Source organism: Dunckerocampus dactyliophorus, chromosome 15 (genome assembly GCF_027744805.1).
Source record: "Dunckerocampus dactyliophorus isolate RoL2022-P2 chromosome 15, RoL_Ddac_1.1, whole genome shotgun sequence".
In the NCBI taxonomy this organism is placed as follows: domain Eukaryota; kingdom Metazoa; phylum Chordata; class Actinopteri; order Syngnathiformes; family Syngnathidae; genus Dunckerocampus; species Dunckerocampus dactyliophorus.
In genome coordinates, this window is record NC_072833.1 from 9,726,880 (window position 1) to 9,748,259 (window position 21,380).

At 46.1% G+C, this 21,380-nt stretch overlaps 4 protein-coding genes and 1 long non-coding RNA gene across 7 annotated transcripts; 3 read left to right on the forward strand and 2 right to left on the reverse strand.

Moving 5' to 3' along the window:
- Positions 1 to 5: 5 nt before the first annotated feature.
- Positions 6 to 2,769, reverse strand: LOC129168311 (uncharacterized). The gene is made up of 3 exons (XR_008566241.1): positions 2,135 to 2,769; positions 1,897 to 2,016; positions 6 to 491 (listed from the first exon to the last, which is right to left on the reverse strand). It is a non-coding gene; the product is annotated as an uncharacterized LOC129168311 (long non-coding RNA).
- Positions 840 to 5,004, forward strand: slc10a7 (solute carrier family 10 member 7). Of its 2 annotated transcripts, XM_054753430.1 has the most exons (12): positions 840 to 1,091; positions 1,923 to 2,005; positions 2,099 to 2,235; positions 2,423 to 2,498; positions 2,561 to 2,599; positions 2,671 to 2,706; positions 2,786 to 2,869; positions 2,941 to 3,106; positions 3,234 to 3,285; positions 3,910 to 3,983; positions 4,081 to 4,226; positions 4,498 to 5,004. In XM_054753430.1, the coding sequence occupies exons 1-12, from the start codon at positions 992 to 994 to the stop codon at positions 4,528 to 4,530; spliced, it is 1,026 nt and encodes a 341-aa protein (XP_054609405.1). In that variant the 5' UTR covers positions 840 to 991; the 3' UTR covers positions 4,531 to 5,004. The 2 variants fall into 2 exon arrangements, 1 of the variants encoding a protein (XP_054609405.1); XR_008566240.1 differs by lacking the exons at positions 2,941 to 3,106; positions 3,234 to 3,285; positions 3,910 to 3,983; positions 4,081 to 4,226; positions 4,498 to 5,004 and having other exon boundaries at positions 2,194 to 2,235; positions 2,786 to 2,859.
- On the reverse strand, positions 4,849 to 9,308 carry LOC129168307 (mucin-2-like). Its single transcript, XM_054753426.1, has 5 exons — positions 9,200 to 9,308; positions 8,855 to 9,060; positions 8,465 to 8,741; positions 8,251 to 8,393; positions 4,849 to 8,185 (listed from the first exon to the last, which is right to left on the reverse strand). Exons 2-5 carry the CDS (start codon positions 9,057 to 9,059, stop codon positions 6,195 to 6,197), a joined length of 2,616 nt encoding a protein of 871 aa, XP_054609401.1. The 5' UTR covers position 9,060; positions 9,200 to 9,308; the 3' UTR covers positions 4,849 to 6,194.
- A 2,887-nt stretch (positions 9,309 to 12,195) lies between these two features.
- On the forward strand, positions 12,196 to 14,905 carry LOC129168413 (endothelin receptor type B-like). The gene is made up of 8 exons (XM_054753646.1): positions 12,196 to 12,274; positions 12,346 to 12,892; positions 13,147 to 13,274; positions 13,358 to 13,556; positions 13,619 to 13,771; positions 13,833 to 13,966; positions 14,047 to 14,155; positions 14,549 to 14,905. Exons 2-8 carry the CDS (start codon positions 12,437 to 12,439, stop codon positions 14,606 to 14,608), a joined length of 1,239 nt encoding a protein of 412 aa, XP_054609621.1. The 5' UTR covers positions 12,196 to 12,274; positions 12,346 to 12,436; the 3' UTR covers positions 14,609 to 14,905.
- A 93-nt stretch (positions 14,906 to 14,998) lies between these two features.
- LOC129168412 (transmembrane protein 184C-like) lies at positions 14,999 to 20,315 on the forward strand. Of its 2 annotated transcripts, XM_054753644.1 has the most exons (12): positions 14,999 to 15,240; positions 15,351 to 15,482; positions 15,550 to 15,680; positions 15,748 to 15,784; positions 15,893 to 16,098; positions 16,168 to 16,242; positions 16,442 to 16,535; positions 16,619 to 16,731; positions 16,821 to 16,920; positions 16,999 to 17,076; positions 17,175 to 17,268; positions 17,339 to 20,315. In XM_054753644.1, the coding sequence occupies exons 2-12, from the start codon at positions 15,366 to 15,368 to the stop codon at positions 17,611 to 17,613; spliced, it is 1,320 nt and encodes a 439-aa protein (XP_054609619.1). In that variant the 5' UTR covers positions 14,999 to 15,240; positions 15,351 to 15,365; the 3' UTR covers positions 17,614 to 20,315. The 2 variants fall into 2 exon arrangements, with proteins under 2 accessions (XP_054609619.1, XP_054609618.1); XM_054753643.1 differs by having other exon boundaries at positions 14,999 to 15,482.
- Positions 20,316 to 21,380: the final 1,065 nt, after the last annotated feature.

Here is a 21,380-nt window from a genome sequence, read left to right on the forward strand (position 1 = left end):
ATATAGCATAATATTTTCCAATAAAATAATAGCCCTTGTTTCCAAATTGATATGCATTTACATGTCATTCGATGTAATTATTTATAAAACCTTTTTTAAACGTTTTGGTTTTTTTGTCATTGCTTCTGAAAGTTTTCCACGGCCCAGTTCAGCCTCGCCTGTGATTGGGTGCCCCTGCGACAGTGTTTATGTGATTGCCGCATTTTTATTTTTGCTGAATTTTGCAGCATGTTTTGTGATGTTTGTGTGTTTTTTTGGTTTTGGATCATTTCTGTGTTTGGAGCATTTGGCCTTTCCTGTGCTGCTTGTAATGCGAAGACTCAGGTGCACAAGACCTGGGTTTGCTCTTTGACTCCCGGACACTCAACAGGTCACATGACAAATGTCGACTCCGAAAGGTGTCGCTAGGCAGCGTGCACACTTGCTGCATCATCAGGAAGTACAGCGCTGATGTGGAGTTGGACACGTCCCTCGCCGTGACGACCTCTGCACTGGAAAGTGGAAATAAGACGACGTTGCGATGATGATGCTGTCACCACATTTACTCGGCATGCTTATTCAAAGTATGGATTCATTGACGCACTCTCATAACATCACTGAAACCACTGAAATATAAATATATATATATACATATTTCAAAAGATCTTTGTTGTTTTGTATTGCAAGTTGTAAATTGCAGACTGAAAACTAAGATTTTAATAGTTACATGAACGCAAACATGATCGTTTCCATAGTCAAAATGTCTCTTCAAAGTGTAAGCGTCTCAGTATTATATTTATTATATACGGTACGGTAATTCAAAATCGTGCTGCGCGTTTACTGCAGTCTTTACGATCTAACCGAGCTCCTTGTGTCCGGAAGAAGCTCCGCTTGTGGAGCTCTTCAAACAGGACTTTCTGTGGATATAGGAGCTCAGGAAGAAAGAGGATCCACTGGCCGATCAGCGTGTCAGGCCCCGGCCGGGTGATTCTGGGGAGGCCGGTGCTGAAATATGGGTCTGCTGGCCACCATACGGAAGGAATGGTTCATCATTGGGATCGTGGTGGTCATATTGTCGGCTAAACTGCAGCCCAGCTTCGGTGTCAAAGGCGGTGAGATTAGAATGAAAATCGGTTTTTTTTGCAACAGTGCTGTTTATTGACAGTATTCGCGTGTAAAATATACGTTAAAGAACCAACACGATGCAGTGTGATGCTGTGTCGTGTTAGCTAGCAGACGTGATAACGTCTGCCAGACTTGGGCAGGATTTGACCCTGTTTTCGTTTATAGACTGGGATTACAATTCAGTTCCCTATCAGATGTTTAACACCACCGAACAATCAATGAACACTCACTAAAGTCATCGGCATGTGTTTTTTTTATGTCGCTTGTGTTTCTTTTCCGGCACTTCGAATGAGACTTGTCATGTTTGGATATATTTAAAGTATTGTGCATGATACGATATGTCGAAGGAGAGTTTGAATATGATAGATTAATCCGATATAAGAATAAATTATACACATTTTAGGGTAATGTGTAAAGTAAAAGTTTTCTGACGGAGGTTTCGCCACTCGCCAAGTGTGCGTTCGGTGTGCGCGTCAGTAGTGACACGTTGCATTCTAATGTCAACACACCTCTTTCATTGAAACGTCTTTGGCGCTTAAACCGGAAGCTCCATTTGGACCACTAAACTAGTAAAGCTACTTATCACAATTGTAATTTGACCAGACAAACATGTGTATCAAATGGGATGATAATAACTGACGTGTGATGCGTGTACAAGATAACTGCTACCGTTTCATGTTGCCTTGAGATGCTGCTTGGGAATACTGGCATCAAACAACACAACATTATTCAATATGTAATATTACATGATAGGGGCTTATTGATGAATGTTTCCATTGTTACCATACTCACTAGGCGTTTCTTTGTGTGTGTGTCAGGACCGCTGAGGCCAGAGATCACCATCTCATATGTTGCAGTCTCGCTAATCTTCTTCAACAGCGGCCTCTCGCTGAAGACGGAGGTATACACCCCCTGTTGAAGATGATGATTATGTTGATATACAGGGGTTTTATTTATGGGGAGTGTGTGTGTTTTTGCGTGCGCATGCATGCAGGAGCTGACCAGTGCTTTGCTTCACGTGCGCCTTCACCTGTTCGTTCAATCGTTCACGCTCATCTTCTTCCCCCTGGCGGTGTGGTTGCTGGTCAGAGTGCTCGCGCTGACTGCTATCGACCAATGGCTGCTCAGAGGGTAGGTGTGTGTGTGTGTGTGTGTGTGTGAATAGATCCTTTATTCAAGTACTGTTGACTTTACCTGAAGTTCCTCACCAAAGTCTCATTCATTGCTATTAAAGGAGGCCTGTGTGAAGTTAAAACTGGAATTTCCCAGTTGTCATAAAGGCAACATGCATTATTTCTCTCATGGTGTTGTTGCCTAGGTTACAGACGGTGAGCTGCATGCCGCCTCCGGTCTCCTCGGCCGTCATTCTCACCAAAGCTGTTGGCGGTAACGAGGTAAGGTGCTCGGTGAGGAGACGTAGTGTTGCCATGGTGACCGATTGACTGTGTGTTGCCAGGCTGCTGCAATTTTCAACTCTGCATTTGGAAGCTTCCTGGTAAGGTTCTAGTGGCGCACATGATTCAGCCGTACCAAGATGGTGTCTAACCAGGTCTTTGTGCTGTGTAGGGCATCGTGGTAACGCCAGCGCTGCTGCTGCTCTTTGTAAGTGTCTCTTGACGGTTGACTCCATCGTGTCAATCAAATGTTTGTGTGCTGACGCCTTCTCCTCCTCCTCCTCCAGCTGGGCTCCTCCTCCTCTGTTCCCTTCTCCTCCATCTTCTCTCAGCTCTTCATGACGGTGGTGGTGCCGCTCATCATGGGTCAGGTACTCACTCGTCAGCAGACGTCAGATGCTTTTCTTGCCCGGCGGTGTCTCTCACAGTGTGCCCCCCTCAGGTGTGCCGCCGTTTCCTCAGGGAGTGTCTGGAGCGGAGGAAGCCCCCCTTCGGCGCTGTCAGCAGTGCCGTTCTCCTCATGATCATCTACAGCACTTTCTGCGACACCTTCAGTAACCCCGACATGGAGCTGGACCCCACCAGCCTGCTGATGGTCGCCCTCATCAGTGAGTCCACACCTTTTAATTTGTAGCACACCCTCTCCGGACTATCAACAGTCCAGTGCAGGTTCACTTATTTAGCTTCTGCAGTTCACTCAGTTTGTGTTAAAGTAGAACATCTCTGTCTTTGTAGTTTTCTCCATACAGCTCACTTTCATGCTGCTCACTTTTGGATACTCCAGCAGGTGAGTGCTCTCATGTCCTCTCTCACCAAGACCAGTGCTGTGTCTCACATGGAATACTTCTATCAGTACACTTCACTAACTATACTGTGTACACTGGGTACTTAGTTCCTAAGTGCATGAATTTTGACAGTGTAGTGCTGTCCCAAATCCATTACTGTCGTCGTACACTTACTGGAAATGTCGACTGCAATATTTACTCTATTCTTCAAACAACCACTTGACAGAGCATTTGGGTCACCCCACAATATATTTGCCAGCTTTTTTCCCCACATCTACATTGTACAATAATTAAAAATGAATTGGTGATAACTTTCTCTGGCTTGCGTCTTCCTGCTGCTTCAAATGAGGAGGCAGTTACATTATCGCTTTTTGTTTGGAAGTCCCTCCCCTTCCACTACATAGCCAAGGTTGAGGGTGGTAAGTGTCCATCACTACACACTCACCATTTTGAGCGTTTTCAGTGCAACATTCGGGCACTGACAGTGCACTGCATTTTGGCGTACTTCCCAGTGTGAACGCACTTACGCACTCAAAAGTCTAAGTGTAAGTATGCAATTGAGACACAGCTCAGGAAGTAATAACAGTGATAACACCAGGCTGGGCGCCTGCTTGTGTTGTCCACAGGACGGGCTCAGGTTTCAGTCCCGCTGACACAGTCGCGATTGTGTTCTGCTCCACACACAAGTCGCTCACACTGGGTATGTGTGTACATGCACACACACACACACACACACATGCTCTGTCCACTGGTGTGATGTCATGTTTAATTGACACCTATACACCGGTGCCGTGTAGGTATCCCCATGTTGAAGATCGTATTTGTGGGCTACGAGCACTTGTCGCTCATCTCGGTTCCCCTGCTCATCTACCACCCGGCTCAGATCCTGCTGGGGTCCGTGCTGGTGCCGACCATCCGCAGATGGATGACCGGCCGCCAGAAGGTGAGTGCGCCACTTCCTGTTAGTTCTTGGCGTAACCTGCTGGACCTTTCCCTCCTGCAGTCTTGTGTGTTGTTGCTATAGGGCCGCATTTGAACACAGGGTGAGCAAGGCAGGAAGTCCGAAGAAGGGAAATGATTTGGAAGTGACACGAAAAGAATGTATTTTTCAACTGCAGTCAGCTGTGATCCTAAATGAATAATGAGTGCGTTATTTTGTGTCATGGCCTCGCTCACCCATCATACGCACATCTATGTTTGCTTGTGTGTTCTAGCTGATGAAGACGCCGAGCCTGCAACCCGTCTGATGAAGATCAGCCGTTCACGTGCCTTACAACAGCCAATCAACAGCAACCTCAGCCAGCTTCTGCAATGGCAAAAAAAGCATTTATTCTTCTATACTGAAAAAAAGCAAAGGTACATGTTTTATTTTTGTAAAATAAGTTATTGGGACCATTCTTCTATTTCTTATTTTTATTTTCTATGGCTCTTTTCTACTTTTTCTACATCCGCTGTTACATTTATAGCCTTGATACTGCTAGAATATGTTACATTCAATATAATGGGTGATCATTTTATTTGTGATGCTTCCTTCTTCTCATCTTCCTCTTCCTGATGAAGGCTGTCATGTGTCAGCTATGTAAGAAACCATGTTTTCCCACCCAAGCCAAAGAGTTTATATTTTTAGTGTCTTTTCATTCTTAGAGTTTACAGACAAAATGATCTATGATGTACTTTCATAAGAAGAAATAAATGTTAAAAGTTTAAAGACTGTTCTCTTACAGGCTTTTACATGAGGTGACTCATTTTTTGGAATGTACAAGCTCCACTTAAGAAATATGAACAAGATATACTTTATTGGTAAACACATCCATATGACAATTGGGCTTGGGCATCGATGGGTACCGGTGTAGCAGGCCAGATTAACCCCAGAAATACTCTGGGCTGCGGGTATACCATGGCCTGTTACACCGGGACTAACATTCCGATTCTCCCAGGATCGTGAAAAAGTTTTTATTTCGATTCCTAGTTCCCATGCCCACTTCGTCGACCGAAAGAAATAGCCGCGAACACCAACAAAGAAGAACTCGGCTGGTGAACACCAGCGAAGAAGAAGAAGCGGCTAATCAGTTTGGCTTAACTTCATAAAAAAAGAGTGGTTGGCTCAGTGTAACATTTGCAACACAGTGATATCATGCAAAGGAGGGTGCATGATCAACATGATTTAATGTTCACACATTCATGATGTGGAAATAACAGAGTACCTCGTCTTTGATGCGCTGTCGGACTTCCCCAAGCAATCAGAATGTCTCATGCCAATTTAACAGAGGGTCTCAGGATGCTAGCTGATATGGAAGTTCAGTGTAAATAAAGGACAAGAGCTACGGCTAGGTAAGTTTGTTATTGGCAGAGTCCGTCTCTGTTAGCAACAGTCAAGGGAAATTCTCAACTCACACAGCAACCTTCCGGCCTTCAAAATAAGAGTTCTATTCTGTTTACTTGTTTCAACAAAAATATAACAAATAAAAAAATATCTCACACCAACATTGAGGCAGCAAAGTATACTACTTTTCAAAACTCAACATTGTTTGTGAAAGTGTACTCCTGTAAAAAAAAAAAAAAAACTACATAACATTTATATTCAAGTTGAATGGTTTGATATTTACATACTGGTTGAAAATGGCCCTGTAAGAAATTCATAGTAAACTTGATAAAAATTTCATATCATTACATTTGAGAAGTTCAGACATTTCATCCAAAAAGAACTCTGGTTAGCGCCCTCATTTAAACCATGTAAACTTTTATGACCCGGAAGAGCCGGAATCGGAACCGGAATCGTTGAAATTCAAACAATGTCCAACGCTAATGACAATTCACCTCAGAGGAAGGGAAATGTAATGCTATACTAACTGCTCAGCAGTGTCAGTGTTGCTAGGTGACATGTGACTATCTTTGGAAGCGTGGCGGTCTTTCAGTCACCAGATGATGCCAATATGTCGTACTCAGCAAGAAGCACCAAGCTGTTCTCTCGGATTCTGCGGACCCTGACCAAATCCCCACACTCCTGAACATGGATCATCCCTTGATCACCTCTCCTGTAATCTCTGTCCCGGTCATTCAGCGTCACCTCGGTGCGTTTCCCACAGGCTTGACGGTAAACATAGCGCACGCCTACCACCAGAACCATGCCCAGGCCAGCCGAACAGCCTAGCAGCATTCCAAGCTCCCAAGAGCTATGCCTGGACACGACTTCTGGATACTTGCCGTCCTTGCCTGGAGTCTCTGAGGGATTGGAGGGAAGCTTAGCATCTCTCATTGGTGGCTTTGGTTTGAATTCATCCCTAATGTTTAGTTTGAACTTTGTTTTGGGTTTACGCTCTGACTCGGCAACTGCGTCAGGTGTTGATGGATTGTGGATGAGTTCAGGATGAGTGGATGCAACGTGCGTCTGAATGAGCAGCATCTGTCTTGGGGAGGGCGAAAGGGACAGAGGTACCGTGACACGGTTGTAGTGGGAGCGACGTGGAGCGGGAGAAGGTCCCGGATGCAGGGAGGTTGGCGAAATGAAAGACAAAAATCCCACTGAGCTGAAAACAGAAAAAGAAGGGTGAGGAGATGAAGGAAGTGATGATTTGGCAGAGGATGAGGACAAGGAGGAGAGGGTTTGAGTAGAAGATGAGGCTGAACCAGTGATGCCAGGGATGGAATTCAATGGAAAATGAGAATCCGAAGTGGCTGATGATGGAGAGTTGGAGGAACTAGAGGGAAATGTGGAAGACAATGAGGGAGACACCACCGGGAAAGTGGAGGACACATGGACAGAGACCGATTCAGGAGGTGTGGAGATAGGTGAAGGCTTTTGGAGCGCGGAAAAACCAGGAGATGTTTTTTGTTGGCTGGAGGAACGTGTGAAAGATAGACGTTTGCTTGAGTCCTGAGAGAGATGAAGAGGAGTGGTGAGGCCAAGTGAAGACTGAAGGGAAGAAGAATGAAGAGAAGAAACAGATGAATAGATTGGACTGGTGGTTTTTAGGGTTGTGGACGGAGAAATGCTGGCATCTTTGTGCACGTCAGCCTTTGTTGTGAAGAGCAAAGCATTCAACATTCGAGCATAGGATTCCTCAGTTTGGAGGGATCGGGGCCTTGCTTGGGGGTCAGCTGATTTTTCAGACATGACAGGATATTTTGGGCTCAGGCTAACTTGTTCCTGACGCTGAGGCAAAAACATTTGAAGCAGCGTTTGAGGACTTGGTGGCCTTGGGGTGTCTGTGGAGTTTGAACGTGACATGAGAAGAGACTGAACATGGTTTGGTAAAACTGATCTAGAGTGGGAAAGTGGTTGGGTTGGAGATGTCGTATGTATGCTAGTATTTGACAGGAGCATTGTTCTTAACATTTGGGACCCTCCCCGACCCCTTAGGTCATATGTGGATAGACCTCCCTTTACTGGTGAAGATGAACTGCTTTGGGTCTCAAATGTAAACAAACGGGATGTTGGCACTGAGGGACTGATGTGGAAAGCGAGATGTTGTGAAGGCTTTTGTGGATTCACCGTTGAAGTCCTTGTTTCGATGTCAGTAGATACTTTCCCATCCTTCCAAAGATTGAGTGAGTCGAGCAGGAAAGGAGGAGTTGAAGTGGAAAAGGTTTTTACATCTTCAGCTGGTGGGAAGGAGGTCCTGAAAGGAAGGTGGTCCAATAAGTAAAGAGAGAAACTGGGGTCCTTGAAAGTAACTGGGCTTCCTCTGCCGCTGCCTGACTCTTTTTCCGGCATGGACCCAAATGTTGCATGGTTGTCTCCTGAAAGACTTCTTGAAGAATTTCCAAGTATGGAATTATTCCCATGGTCCGAGTCGTCCCCAGTGAGAGCTCCTCGAGTCCCAGTACTGCTCCAGACTTCTTTGGATGTGGAGCTCAGTGTTCCTTTTGGAGGTCTGAGGGAAGGCCTGGTGATCTGATTGTCTTGATGAGACAAAAGAGTGTATTAGGTATGACAACTTGTATGGACCAACTTTATATGTTTGTACCTGACATCATCGTAAGCTTGTCTTCATGAAGCCTTCTTGTCTCATCTCCTGTTGTGTTTCTCCCAGTCCAAAGACTCCCATCACGCACCACTGGAGACTTAATCCCCGCCCAGTACACAAAGTAGGACTGAACCACTGTGATACTAGAAGGACAAAGAGGTGCAAAGTCCTCAGTAAAGGTCGGACAGGAACATTCTAATGGCTGCCAACTCACTAGAAGCGAACGTCTCCCACTGGTGCATCAGGAGCCCTCCATACAAACGACAGGTTCCTCTTCAGCTGTTTGTCAGAGTGGGTGAGCGTGTCGCCTTCTGAGAGGCAGTGCAGTGTGTGGGTCCCGGGTGGAGTTAGGGTCCAGGAGCCTCCAACCAGTACTGGACCTTTTTCAGGTGACCCCGCCCCGCCTCCCTCTCCTCCCAAGGCTCTGGAATCTTGACCACCGCGGGCCTGGAGCAGGAAACCCATGAAGTCTCGAGAGCTTCGGACGGTCACTGAAGGAGGACGTGCTAATTTAAGACTGTGTTTTTGTTGCGTCATCCTTGTCGTCCGTATCGTCGTCATCATTGTTAAAATTATCATCATAATCGTCCAACAGTTGGTGTACCTGTGATGAGCTGTCCAGGCAGGTATGAGCGGACCGAAGTGCGAATGGTGACGTGGCTCTGCTGAGGGTCTTGGGGTTGGGCCCGGATGTGGCCAGGGTTCATCCTCTTACAGGAAGCAGGACCGGCACCACGGGAGAAGGCCGTCACGGGCACGGCCAAGGAGAAGACCACAGCCATCCCCAAATAAAGCAGGTAGAACTTCATCCTGAACAGAAGCCAGATCAGGACATTATTGATGTCTTACAACATCAGTCAAGTATGTAATGTGATCATTCTAATAAGCTTGACTGGATTTTGTGGAAGAAAATGTTTATTCATCAATAGGAGAAGTCGTTTATTCCTACCTCGTCAGGATGTCTCTTGGTCTTGCTCTTAGTTCGTGAATTTCTCTTGGAGATAAATAAAGTGTCTATCTGGTCAGTGTTCCGGAGTGTGTGTGTGTGTGTGTGTGTGTGACCATTGGTTTTAAGTTTGGAGGGATTTGGGGCGGGGGGCTTTGAAGTGGAGGAAGGTGACATAGAACTACAATATGTAGATCTACTACTTGTTTTCCTGAGCATTACGTTCAGCATACGTGGAATTATTTCAGCTGTTAAAATAAATGTGTATATATACACAGGGTGTCCCAAAGCAGTTATCTTGAAAACTACTAATTCTATCTCAGTGAAAATGAACAGTTTAGGTGTTGAACATCATTAGTTCATTATGAGACCGATTTGGTAAGTGTTCAATATGTGCACCGCCTGTGACACAGCTGCACAGTCTTGGGTGACTCCAAAATGACTTCTCTTTAGGAGCGAACGGCATGGCTCAACCTGAAAACAGAAGAAAAATAAAACATTAAATATCAAATCTGTTTCTATACGTTCTGTGAAAATCTGAGGTGATTTTGACAAGAATTGTCAATTGATGTCAAGTTTTTTTTGGGACACCCTGTATACGTGATATATAAATGTATAGTTTTGGATTTGGATGATAACGAAAACACTGTAAAAACAATTTAAAGACAAAAGTTGAACATAAAATGATATATTCTAAAGTGTTTTTAATGACTAGACAAGATTGTGTCTGCTGTGTTGTGATGCTGTGGAGGGTTTTTCTACAGGTTCTATTTCTACAGGATTAATGCACGAACAGGATGCACACCAGCTGCAGCCGCCTGCTCCCGGATCTCCCAAACATTTGAACAGAACAAGCAACACCCTCCTCCTCCCCTGGTGACACAAAGTCCAGTCCAGTGCCACCCACATACATTCCCGTGTTGCATTATTGTGTTTTTTGGCAGTCCTCTAACCAGCAGGTTTGTGCCCATGAAATGTTTTATAATCAACATTTTAAAGTAAATGTAATTCAATTTGAGGTTCATCAATATTGCATCGTGATGTTTGAGCTCTGATCATCCAGCATCCGCACTCAGTGGCCAACTTATTAGGAACACATGCACGCTCAAACGTACTTTTACGAAGTACGAGTGCACCAAGCTGACCCTCTTGTTGTATGTCAGTATCATGCAGTGCACCACTACATTATTGATTCTCAATAGATGATGTGTACCTAATGATACGGCCGCTGTGTCGTGATACTTGATCAAGAATGACCGACAGGAGGTGCCGCTTTGGGGAGTCTTTCAATAGAATCTTCTTCTGTCTTCTGTCTTCTTTCTCCATAAACTGGAGGGCACGCGCATCAAATGACGCCTACAAATTGTTCACCTCTGAAGATAGAATGTAAAACGTGGAAAAAAACCCCTATCTTGTCAAAGTAAACATCCACACCTTGATTGAATGTCAGGTCTCTGACCACCAGGTGGCGACAGATTTACTGTATGTTGCCACAGTAGTGTCCTCACTTTGCTGTGTGAGGGCCACTGCCACCTTGTTAGTTGAATAGAACACTTTGGACCTAATTGTCTAGACTATGCACTTGTGGCTTCTCGAGTCAAGTCGACATCGTCAATGTGATCCCAATGTGATCAACAATCAGCAATGTGATCATCATCATCAATCAACATCACACGATTTAAATACCACACAGTTTGCACACCATAACTCTACTCATAAGCTGCCCTAACACTATGCAATATAAAATAACAACATACCAAATCAGTATAGAATACGTACAAACGCAAAACTGTGTACAAAATGATGGGTACGGGGTGACTTATTATCGTTTGTAGTGCTAAAGCTCGGGCATTGCTTTACATTTGAATCAATGAGCTTTTTCATTTTAAGAGTTAATAACAATTACTTTTAATATAATTACATTGAAGGTGAATTTTTCCCAATTTTTTTTGGCGCCCTTTGCAATTGCCTAATGGGCCAGCCGGCTGTGAGTCCATATCTCATAGAAGATGTTTTCCTAAAATACTACAAATTAGCATCAAAGATGTGTGATGTAGCGCGTATGCTACATTGTTCATGGTAAATGCACTCCTTATTTGAAAATAACTCAACTTGACACTGAGTGCTATACTTTGAATTCAAGTAAAAAATAGATATTTATTGATAATCATTGAAACAGTGGCATTTATTGAGTGTCTTATTAACATTTTTGCTATTGTTATAAGTACATTAAGACATGACTCTCCATAACAATTTTAGGGCTAAAAGCCCTATAGTAATATTTATAATATTTACATGACTGTCACATGACAAACACTCCAAAATGTTTCCTTTAGTCACTCAGGGATTTCAGTGCACGTCAAAACTGTATAGGACAAATTTGAACACATTTAAAGTGTTCTGGCCTCTTTTGGGATATATTGAGAAAGTACAACTTTTTTTCTCTTTTATTACAAAAATAAAAGAAGGGCAATACAAATAATCTCAATGTGGAATAAAAATGTCATCAACATGATAAAACGCCATATAGCTATGAATCAAGCATGCGTACTGTATATACAGAACACAGGGAGCCACAATAGGCACAATAATGACATCACATTTTCTTCCATTCAAACATCGCTGACAGGGTTTTTGAGACGACTAAGTGTAGATCTTTGATGACGTACAGTAGCAACATGGAGCTTGTTAATTTGTTTTTATGTTGGCGTCACCACAAAAGGATGGAAATTGTGTTTGTATCTTCAAAGTTGTAATAAAGTTTGACATGGAGGTTGGAAATGATCAACAGCTGCAGTACTTTGTATTTCATGTCTTGGCCACAGGATGCGTCCATGTTTGTTTGTGAGGAGAAAGCATCAAGAAGAACATGTCACATGGCAACACTTGGCTTCAAACGCTCCCATAAAGTTGAATTTGTCGCAATTAACTTTATCGTCTTTTTTCTCTGGAACTGTGTGTGTTGTGTGTTTATGGGATGTTCCACTGGGAGGCGACAAGGAAAACAGAGGGAGGGAGGATGTTCTCCAGCAGTCAGTGACGCTTACACCAAAGCTGATATCAGACAAGCAAAGTCTGGTGAGTTCTACCTTATTTTGTTCACAATCCTCTGTGGAAAAATCAGCTGAAAAACTTGTTTTTATTTGCAGGACTGGCCTTTGGAAGCTTGTAGACCTGGTGCCACTGGAGGAAGTCCAGGAACTGAGAACTACATCCAGATTGGGTTCTAGAGGTCCCTGCATGGCTGCAATGTTCTCAACAGCACTGCTTGTTGTTTTGCTGACAGCTCCTGCTGGTTGTCAGGGTAACATCTCATCCCTGCCTGACCTGGATGGTCCAGAACCAGATCACGGACCAGGGACTGAGCATCTGGTGCAGACAGTTGTGAACGAGCCGACGTCCCTTAGAGGATCCGCAGCAGAGGAGAGGAAGCGCCCCTCGTCTTGGAGCAACTCCTCACTCCCCGTGTCTGTCCCCAGCTGCCTGCGGACCACCAACATCAAGAGTGCCTTCAAGTACATCAACACCATCATGTCCTGCCTCATCTTCGCAGTCGGCGTCGTCGGGAACGCTACCCTGCTAAGGATCATCTACCAAAATAAAAGCATGAGAAACGGACCCAACGCTCTCATCGGCAGCCTCGCCCTGGGGGATCTGATTTACGTCACCATTGACATTCCCATCAACGTCTACAAGGTACCCACCTGCTTGTCTGCTCACCCTGTAATCTACCCTAATTGGCCTCATTTAAAGCCATCCTTACTTATGTTTTCTTACAAAACAAAAGGACTTAAATGGCAGTTAAATCCGCTCAGAGAAGCAATTCATTGTGGGTTCACCCCCCCAGTACACACACTGTGTGTTGCACTGATAAAAGAGTTATATATCCTGCTGATAGACACACACTGATGTCGTGGTGTGTGTGTGTGTGTGTGTGTGCGCGAGTGTAGCTGTTAGCCATGCGTTGGCCATTTGCAGACAGCACCCTTGGTCTCTTCCTGTGCAAGATGTTCCCCTTTCTGCAGAAAGCCTCAGTTGGTATCACGGTCCTCAACCTGTGTGCTCTCAGTGTGGACAGGTAGTGCACACACACACACACACACGTGCAGACGTAACATGAGTGCCAGTCTGTAAAGGGTCGGTACCCCTCTGTGCCCTCAGGTACCGGGCAGTGGCATCCTGGTCTCGGGTGCGGTGTACGGGCATTCCTACAGCGACGGTGGTGGAGATTGTGAGCATCTGGCTGCTGTCAGCGTTTCTGGCCTTGCCGGAGGCAGTGGGCTTCAACTTGGTCACCTTCGAGTACAAGAATGTCACCATGACGACCTGCATGCTGCAACCCAGAACACCTTTCATGACAGTGAGTATGTCGGGAGGCAGCTGTGGGAAGGTTCTGAGCTCACACAGGCGGTTCTGTTTCAGTTCTACCGGGACGCCAAAGACTGGTGGCTCTTTGGCTTCTACTTCTGCGTCCCTCTGGCTTGCTCCGCCCTCTTCTACAGCTTGATGACCTGCGAAATGCTGCGACACCAGAAAGGAACTCTGTGCATTGCACCGAGTGAGCACCTGAAGCAGGTCAGAACACTGGACTGAGCTCTGTGATGATGACGATGATGACAATCTTTTATGGCCACAGCGTCGGGAAGTGGCCAAAGCAGTTTTCTGCCTGGTGCTGATCTTTGCTCTGTGCTGGTTCCCCTTACATCTGAGTCGCCTGCTGAAGAGGATGGCCTACAAAACCCATGACGCACATCGCTGTGACCTCTTGAAGTACGTGCATTCTGAAATAGACACACACACACACTCACATGCTATCTGGTTTTATTTTGACACGTCTTGTTGTCTGGCAGCTTCCTGTTGGTGCTGGATTACTTTAGCATCAACATGGCCACCATCAACTCCTGCATCAATCCCATCATCCTCTACTTTGTCTCCAGGAAGTTCAAAAACTGCTTCAAGGTAAACAAAGAACACTGATTTTGTTTTTGTTTTTTAAAGCTCCTGTGTGTGTGTGTCAACGTGACATCACAAAGAGGTACCCGGGTCAGAGGTCGTGAGAAGCCAAGACTGAAATATCCCAAAGTGGAGTTTAGAGACAGGGAGGAAGCAGAATGTCTAAAGATAGAAAGGACACAACTTTGATAAGAGAGAAACTCACACACAAGGAACAGAGTTGTGTTAGTCAGAAGCAGCCTTGCTTGTTTAGCTAAATAAACTGGATCCCATGGAGACATCAAAGACACACTAATACTGACGTCATCTCTAGTAGAGTCTATATGAGGGCAGAGAAGCAATAATCCGTAATATTAATAACTGATGGCGTATTGAAGCTTTATGTGTACTTTCCTGCAGACCTGTTTGTGTTGCTGGTGCTACTCCGTCTCCGAGCTTCCCGACAAACACGACCCCTGAACCACGCTGGACCACCTGCGGGGGAGGAGAAAGGACTCAAAATAAGCTTTTAAATAGCAACTCGTGTTTTATTATGTACAAGCGTCATAGCCTCCTCTAGCGGCTTGTATGTGCATTACATGACAAATTCTCGTTGTTGTTTTTGTCCGACGAAGCTGCTGCAAAAAAATGTCTTTCACATCATTTTTTTCAAGAATAAAGTACGGGTCGTAACTCACATTTTAGCTGTGGTTGTTTATCCAATTGTTGAATACGATATCTTTTTTTTAAAAATTATTATTATTCAATGACTGTGTTAATAAACACGTAAATGTAGAATGAATACAACCAAATGTAAAAATTATATTTTAAAGAACACATTTGAAAGAAAAAGGCTGATGTTTCCGGGAAGGCACGTGACGAATTGCTCGTGACGCACAACATGAACGTGCGCGCGCATCCAAAAGGCGGCGGTGCGCGAGGGTCTGATCGATTAAGTCGCTTCTGATGATCAGTGATCGAGATCCCATGGCGGGGAGGAGGATCCGACGGTTTTGTGCAGAGGAGAGAGGCGTTGCCTGGTAACAGAATCAGCGGCCACGAGGACAATTGACTGCGCATCTTCATCAACATCGTCATCGTCAGCTTCCACGGTTCAAATCTCTTAACATTCCAATATCTTTGAATGTCGCGTTTGCTGACTACTGTCCTACACGTCATCCTGTCTGTCAAAATAAGTTAAAGTGTCACATGATTGATTGAGGTCACCAGCGAGTCAATGCCGTGCTCGTGCTCCGAGTGGAGGCGATGGATCCGCCCGCTGGTTTTGGTGCTGTACGCATGCCTGCTGGCGGCCGTGGTTCCGCTGTGTGTGTGGGAACTGCAGAAAGACAAGGTGAGGATGACACTTGACCGAGACGTCTCGTTGGCTCTGCCTGATCATGGTGTCCTGGTCTTCTCAGGTGGGGACTCATAGCAAAGCTTGGTTCATCGCCGGCGTCTTCGTCTTCCTCACCATCCCCGTCTCACTGTGGGACATCCTGCAGCACCTGGTGCACTACACCCAGCCCGAGCTACAGAGGCCCATCATCAGGTGACTGCAAATGATGCTGACAGCATCTCCATGGTGACATGCTGATAATGACCTACCCCTCCCTCAGGATACTATGGATGGTGCCGATATACAGTTTGGACAGTGTGAGTAAAACACTTGCCATGTTGCCATGGATACAACACTTTAGTGTCGAGTTCAATAGCTTTTGGAGAGGACTTGACCCCTCCCTCCTTCTCTCCTTCCCTCCCCAGTGGTTGGCTCTGAGGTATCCCAGCCTGGCCATCTATGTGGACACCTGCAGGGAATGCTATGAGGCCTACGTCATCTACAACTTCCTGGTCTTCCTGCTCAACTTCCTTAGCAACCAGTACCCCAGCCTGGTGATGATGTTGGAGGTCCAGCAGCAGCAGCCCCACTTGCCACCACTCTGCTGCTGCCCGCCATGGCCGATGGGGGAGTAAGAAAGGGGGGTGGGGGGTTCAGTCAGCTGACATAGATGAAAACAACTCTCTTCCTGTCCCGACAGAGTGCTGCTCTTCAGGTGCAAGCTGGGAGTCCTGCAGTACACTGTGGTCAGGCCCGTAACCACGGTGATAGCGCTGTAAGTCTAACCTGCGTGGTTAACATGGTGATGTGGAGGATGAGTTGTCGACATGCGCCAAAAGATGTCTTCTGCTTGGTGCTGATTCCAACTTCACGATGCTAACCGTAACTATGGCGACAACACTGTGTGATTTCTGCCTTTGCTGGTGACATAGCGGTCAGAGTCAGTCATGAAATGATCATGTGATGTATTGCAGGGTCTGTCAGCTGTGTGGTGTTTACGATGAAGCTAACTTCAGCTTTCGCAATGCCTGGTCTTACCTCGTCATCATCAACAACATATCACAGCTGGTCAGCACGCACACACACATACACACACTTGGACCACAGCAACCTATCATGCCAACTAGACTTGTGTGTGTATATGTGTCTAGTTGGCCATGTACTGTCTGCTACTTCTCTACCGAGCGCTGAAAGAGGAGCTGGCTCCCATCAGACCCGTTGGCAAGTTCCTGTGCGTCAAACTGGTGGTGTTCGTCTCCTTCTGGTACCAAGGACAATAATTACAAATAAGCCATGTCCTACTTTGATTCTATGAGGTCACAACTTGACTGTGGACGGTCGCTTTGTCTCCAGGCAGGCGGTGCTGATAGCCTTCCTGGTGAAGGTGGGCGTGATCTCGGACAAACACACCTGGGACTGGGACAGTGTGGAGGCGGTGGCCACGGGACTGCAGGTGAGGACAAACATTTAGTTCTGTTGTAGAGATTGTCACAATGCTGCTTTCAATGTTCATGCGTTTGTACCAATGCAGGACTTCATCATCTGCATAGAAATGTTCCTGGCAGCCATTGCTCACCACTACACCTTCACCTACAAGCCCTACGTGCAGGTACACACACACACACACACACACACACACACACACACACACACACACACACATAGCTGGAGTTTGCATAGCTGGAGTTTGAAAAGATGTTGCTCTAGGAGGCGGAGGAAGGAACATGCTTTGATAGCTTTCTGGCCATGTGGGACTTCTCAGACATCAGAGCTGACGTCACGGAGCAGGTCCGCCATGTTGGTGAGCGTCTGGATCCACTCTGATAAACAACAACCAAACGTTTATCTCACCTCTCGCTCGCCTCCACCAGGCCGCACCTTCCTTGGTCGTCCCAGCAAGATGTACTTTGGTGCAGCGAACCGCCCCGAGCACAACGAGCACACTGGCCTCCTTGCGGACAACTCCCAAGACCCCGTCGCCGTGGCAGCCGCATCCATGCCTGTCTCGCCGTCTTCTACTGGGCGGTACCAAGGCCTCGGACACACTCCTGCCCCGCACTCTATCTCGGCTCCGGCAGGATTTACTTCAGCATCTTGGGAGGACGACAGTGACGACTCGCCACCGCACGGGGGAGGCGGCCAATGAGAGGGCCCTATCTAGTGTACTGAGTGTAAATATTAACAAATACATGCCTGGCCAGCTTAAGACGGTTCTAAGTAGAACTTCAGGAATGCAAAAAGAAGAAATGGGAGCCAGAGACATTTAACCTACTCACTTTTGTCAAGTGATGAAAAGATCAAAAGATAGTCTTTAAAAGCCAAAATCTCCACAAAATGTGGATTTCATGTCATTTTGTATCAGGTATTCACACTGTCATGACGTCCTGATGGCAAAGGCAAAAACAAATTCTGTCTTAGAACAGGGTAGGGAAGTTGAGCTGCATAAGTAAGGCCCCTCACAACATGCTATGGCTGCTGAGGTTGGATGCAGGAAGCATCATTTTACATTTTATCAAAAATCCTTAAGATAGTTCACTTATCAAGTCGTACACTCAAAAAAAATTCACTCGTGCTGAGCCAGGGGATCCCGTTGGCTGTCCGTCAAGAAATGGGACAATTGTCAACCCAAATAAAGGCCATTACTGTTCCTGACTACAGTCCAATAACCAACAGATGCTTCAGAAACCACCTTCAAAAGCCGCATCTCCTTCAATGCCACAAAATTGCTTGTTGTGGGATGTGGAAGAAAGAGAAATGTAATTAATGTTACCTTGACTAATGTAATACATGTACATGCACCCTATCCTTTTCCAGGAAAAGCTCCGATACTTTGTTGTAAAAGTCTGATCACCTCCCGGTGAGCTTGGGTATATAATCTGCTGTCTTCGCAGTCAAGTTCATTCATTCATTCACCAGAGCATAAAAATACTTGCTGCTGTCCAGTTGTCAAAAAAAAACCAAACTGGCAGGTGCCATGATCTAACTCAGTGCACTCAGACAGTAGACAAGGCTACAAGGCCGAGAAGAGAAGCCAGCAGCCTCACCTCAGGTTTCTGTCCTGTATTTGATCAGAAAATGTGCAAATTCAGCAATTTTTACTGAAGAAAAATGGTAACTGTTCACTTAAAATATTCTTTTCAATAAATGCTCAACATTGTTGTCCCCATTCCATTCCATTTTTCTCTGCTTATCCGGGTCCGGGTCGCGGGGGCAGCAGTCTCAGTGGGGAAGCCCAGACTTCCCCGACCACCTCCTCCAGCTCCATCGGGAGGACACCAAGGCGTTCCCAGGCCAGCTGTGAGACATAATCCCTCCAGCGTGTCCTAGGTCTTCCCCGGGGCCTTCTCCCGGCTGGGCATGCCCGAAACACCTCACCAGGGAGGCGTCCGGGAGGCATCCGGACTAGATGCCCGAGCCACCTCAGCTGGCTCCTCTCGATGTGAAGGAGCAGCGGCTCTACTCTGAGCTCCTCCCGGATAACCGAGCTCCTCACCCTGTCTCTTAGGGTGAGTCCCGCTACCCTACGAAGAAAACTCATTTCAGCCGCTTGTATCCGCGATCTCGTTCTTTCGGTCATGGCCCAAAGCTCATGACCATAGGTGAGGGTGGGAACGTAGATCGAACGGTAAATTGAGAGCTTTGCCTTCCGGCTCAGCTCTCTCTTCACCACGACGGTCCGGTACAGCGACCGCATTACTGCAGACGCTGCGCCGATCCGCCTATCGACCTCACGCTCCAACTTTCCCTCACTCATGAACAACACCCCGAGATACTTGAACTCCTCCACCTGGGGCAGGACCTCATTCCCAGCCCGCAGGGAGCAATCCACCCTTTTCCGACTGAGAACCATGGCCTCGGATTTGGAGGTGCTGAGTCTCATCCCAGAAGCTTCACACTCAGATGCCAACCGTCCCAGTAAACGCTGCAGGTCACAGCCCGATGAGGCCATCAGGACCACATCATCTGCAAATAGCAGAGATGAGATCCTAGTGCCCCCGAACTGGACTCCCTCGACACCATGGCTGGCCTAGAAATTCTGTCCATGAAAATTATAAACAGAATCGGTGACAAAGGGCAGCCTTGGCGGAGGCCAACGTTCACCGGAAACAGGCTTGACTTACTACTGCCAATGCAAACCAGGCTCCTGCTCCGGTTGTACAAGGACTGAATGGTACGTAGTAGCGCACCACCAATCCCATACTCCCGGAGCACCCCCCACAGGACACCGCGAGGGACACGGTCGAATGCCTTTTCCAGGTCCACAAAGCACATGTAGACCAGTTGGGCAAACTCCCAAGTACCCTCCAGGACCCTTGCAAGGGTGTAGAGCTGGTCCAGTGTTCCGCGACCAGGACGAAAACCACATTGCACCTCCTGTAGCCGAGGTTCGATTAACGGTCGTACCCTTCTCTCCAGCACCCTGGAATAGACTTTCCCAGGGAGGCTGAGGAGTGTGATCCCCCTATAGTTGGAACACACCCTCCAGTCACCCTTCTTGAAAAGGGGGACCACCACCCCAGTCTGCCAATCCAGAGGTACTGTTCCCGACTTCCACGCAATGTTGAAGAGACGTGTCAGCCAAGACAGTCCCGCAACATCCGGAGCCTTGAGGAATTCAGGGCGAAACTCGTCCACCCCCGGAGCTTTGCCACTGGGGATCATTTTGACTACCCCAGATACCTCAGCCACGGTGATGGAACGATTGCTGTCCCCATTTCTTCTTTTTGCATTTTGAAGCTCTACATTGAGAGTTCTTAAGATCCAAAATTGCAAAATGCACATTTTTTAACTGGTATTAAGACTTTCAACAGTACTGTAGTTACTACAACTATACACATTTTCATACATACCTATGTACTTATATGTACATTCTCAATTTTTATTTACTACAGAAAACCACACACATAACTACCAAGATATTGGCATTGAATAAAGTGTTGTACTACAATGGAAGGTTGCAGTGATTGAGTAAGCGAAATAGACACAGTGGCGGGCAATAATACACATATAACCCAGATAAAAATAAAAAAATAATTGAGAATAATTGGCCTGCAGTGGACGATGGTGTGGATAACAATTCTTTAAAATGTTCCTGAATTGGCCGTGTTTTTGAAGCTCTTTGCTTCTGAGGAACTGAAGATTCATTTGTCCGTGCTTTTGTTTGAGTTGTATTACTTAATTTGCTTGGCTGGTATCGAGAAAATCTAAATAGTAAAGTATCAAGATTGACCTTTTGAAGACATCCAGACGTCAGTCAAACAACATCACAGTGCACATCATGTATACCATGGAGAATGTGTCTGTACAACTGCCTCAACAAGTAGCACTTACTGTAGCTAATCTTCAAGTCAATGCTCAGGTTGGGTCAATGAAACAGACGTGGACTGAGGGTCTTCCTTTTGTCAACGAATGGCTCAAGAACACAACCCCAACAAGAAGCACTTACTGCAGGGAAATTCAAGTCAGTGCTTGTGTTTGGGTTGTATTTGTGAACAAATCAGAGCATTGGACACTGGGACGTACACTATTGAAGCAATCCACAGCCAAAACAACCCCAAAGAGAAGCACTTATGAACCGTAAAAGCATCAGTGGCTCTATTTGAGGTGATTCCGATGTGATTCCATCCACATTTTTCAAATGACATATGAAAGCCAGCAAGCCTACCCCTACAAGAAGCACTTACTCTCAAAAGAACACAAGTCCATGCTTTTGTTGAGGTAGTCTTATTGCCAAATAATCACACTAAATCACAATGAAAGAGACGTGAACCGACTGTCTTCCTTTTTGAGATGAGCGGCCAGGAACACTACCCCAACAAGAAGCACTTACTGCAGTGAAATTCAAGTCAGTACTTTTGTTTGGGTTGCATTGCTTGGCTGGTATCTAGAAAATCTAAAAAGAAAACTATCAAG

Excerpts from the sequence above, each read along its gene's own strand:
- LOC129168412 (XM_054753643.1), top strand. The coding sequence starts at position 15,366 with ATGCCGTGCTCGTGCTCCGAGTGGAGGCGATGGATCCGCCCGCTGGTT. Across the intron at positions 15,681-15,747 it reads CTACAGAGGCCCATCATCAG|GATACTATGGATGGTGCCGA; the intron begins GTGACTGCAAAT and ends CCCCTCCCTCAG. Across the intron at positions 17,269-17,338 it reads GGAGCAGGTCCGCCATGTTG|GCCGCACCTTCCTTGGTCGT; the intron begins GTGAGCGTCTGG and ends CGCCTCCACCAG.
- LOC129168413 (XM_054753646.1), top strand. The coding sequence starts at position 12,437 with ATGGCTGCAATGTTCTCAACAGCACTGCTTGTTGTTTTGCTGACAGCT. Across the intron at positions 13,275-13,357 it reads TGTGCTCTCAGTGTGGACAG|GTACCGGGCAGTGGCATCCT; the intron begins GTAGTGCACACA and ends CTGTGCCCTCAG. Across the intron at positions 13,557-13,618 it reads CCAGAACACCTTTCATGACA|TTCTACCGGGACGCCAAAGA; the intron begins GTGAGTATGTCG and ends GTTCTGTTTCAG.
- LOC129168307 (XM_054753426.1), bottom strand. The coding sequence starts at position 9,059 with ATGAAGTTCTACCTGCTTTATTTGGGGATGGCTGTGGTCTTCTCCTTG. Across the intron at positions 8,742-8,854 it reads GCCTGGACAGCTCATCACAG|TGACCGTCCGAAGCTCTCGA; the intron begins GTACACCAACTG and ends GTCCTCCTTCAG. Across the intron at positions 8,394-8,464 it reads GTGGGAGACGTTCGCTTCTA|TATCACAGTGGTTCAGTCCT; the intron begins GTGAGTTGGCAG and ends TTGTCCTTCTAG.
- slc10a7 (XM_054753430.1), top strand. The coding sequence starts at position 992 with ATGGGTCTGCTGGCCACCATACGGAAGGAATGGTTCATCATTGGGATC. Across the intron at positions 3,286-3,909 it reads ACTTTTGGATACTCCAGCAG|GACGGGCTCAGGTTTCAGTC; the intron begins GTGAGTGCTCTC and ends TGTTGTCCACAG. Across the intron at positions 3,984-4,080 it reads ACACAAGTCGCTCACACTGG|GTATCCCCATGTTGAAGATC; the intron begins GTATGTGTGTAC and ends GGTGCCGTGTAG.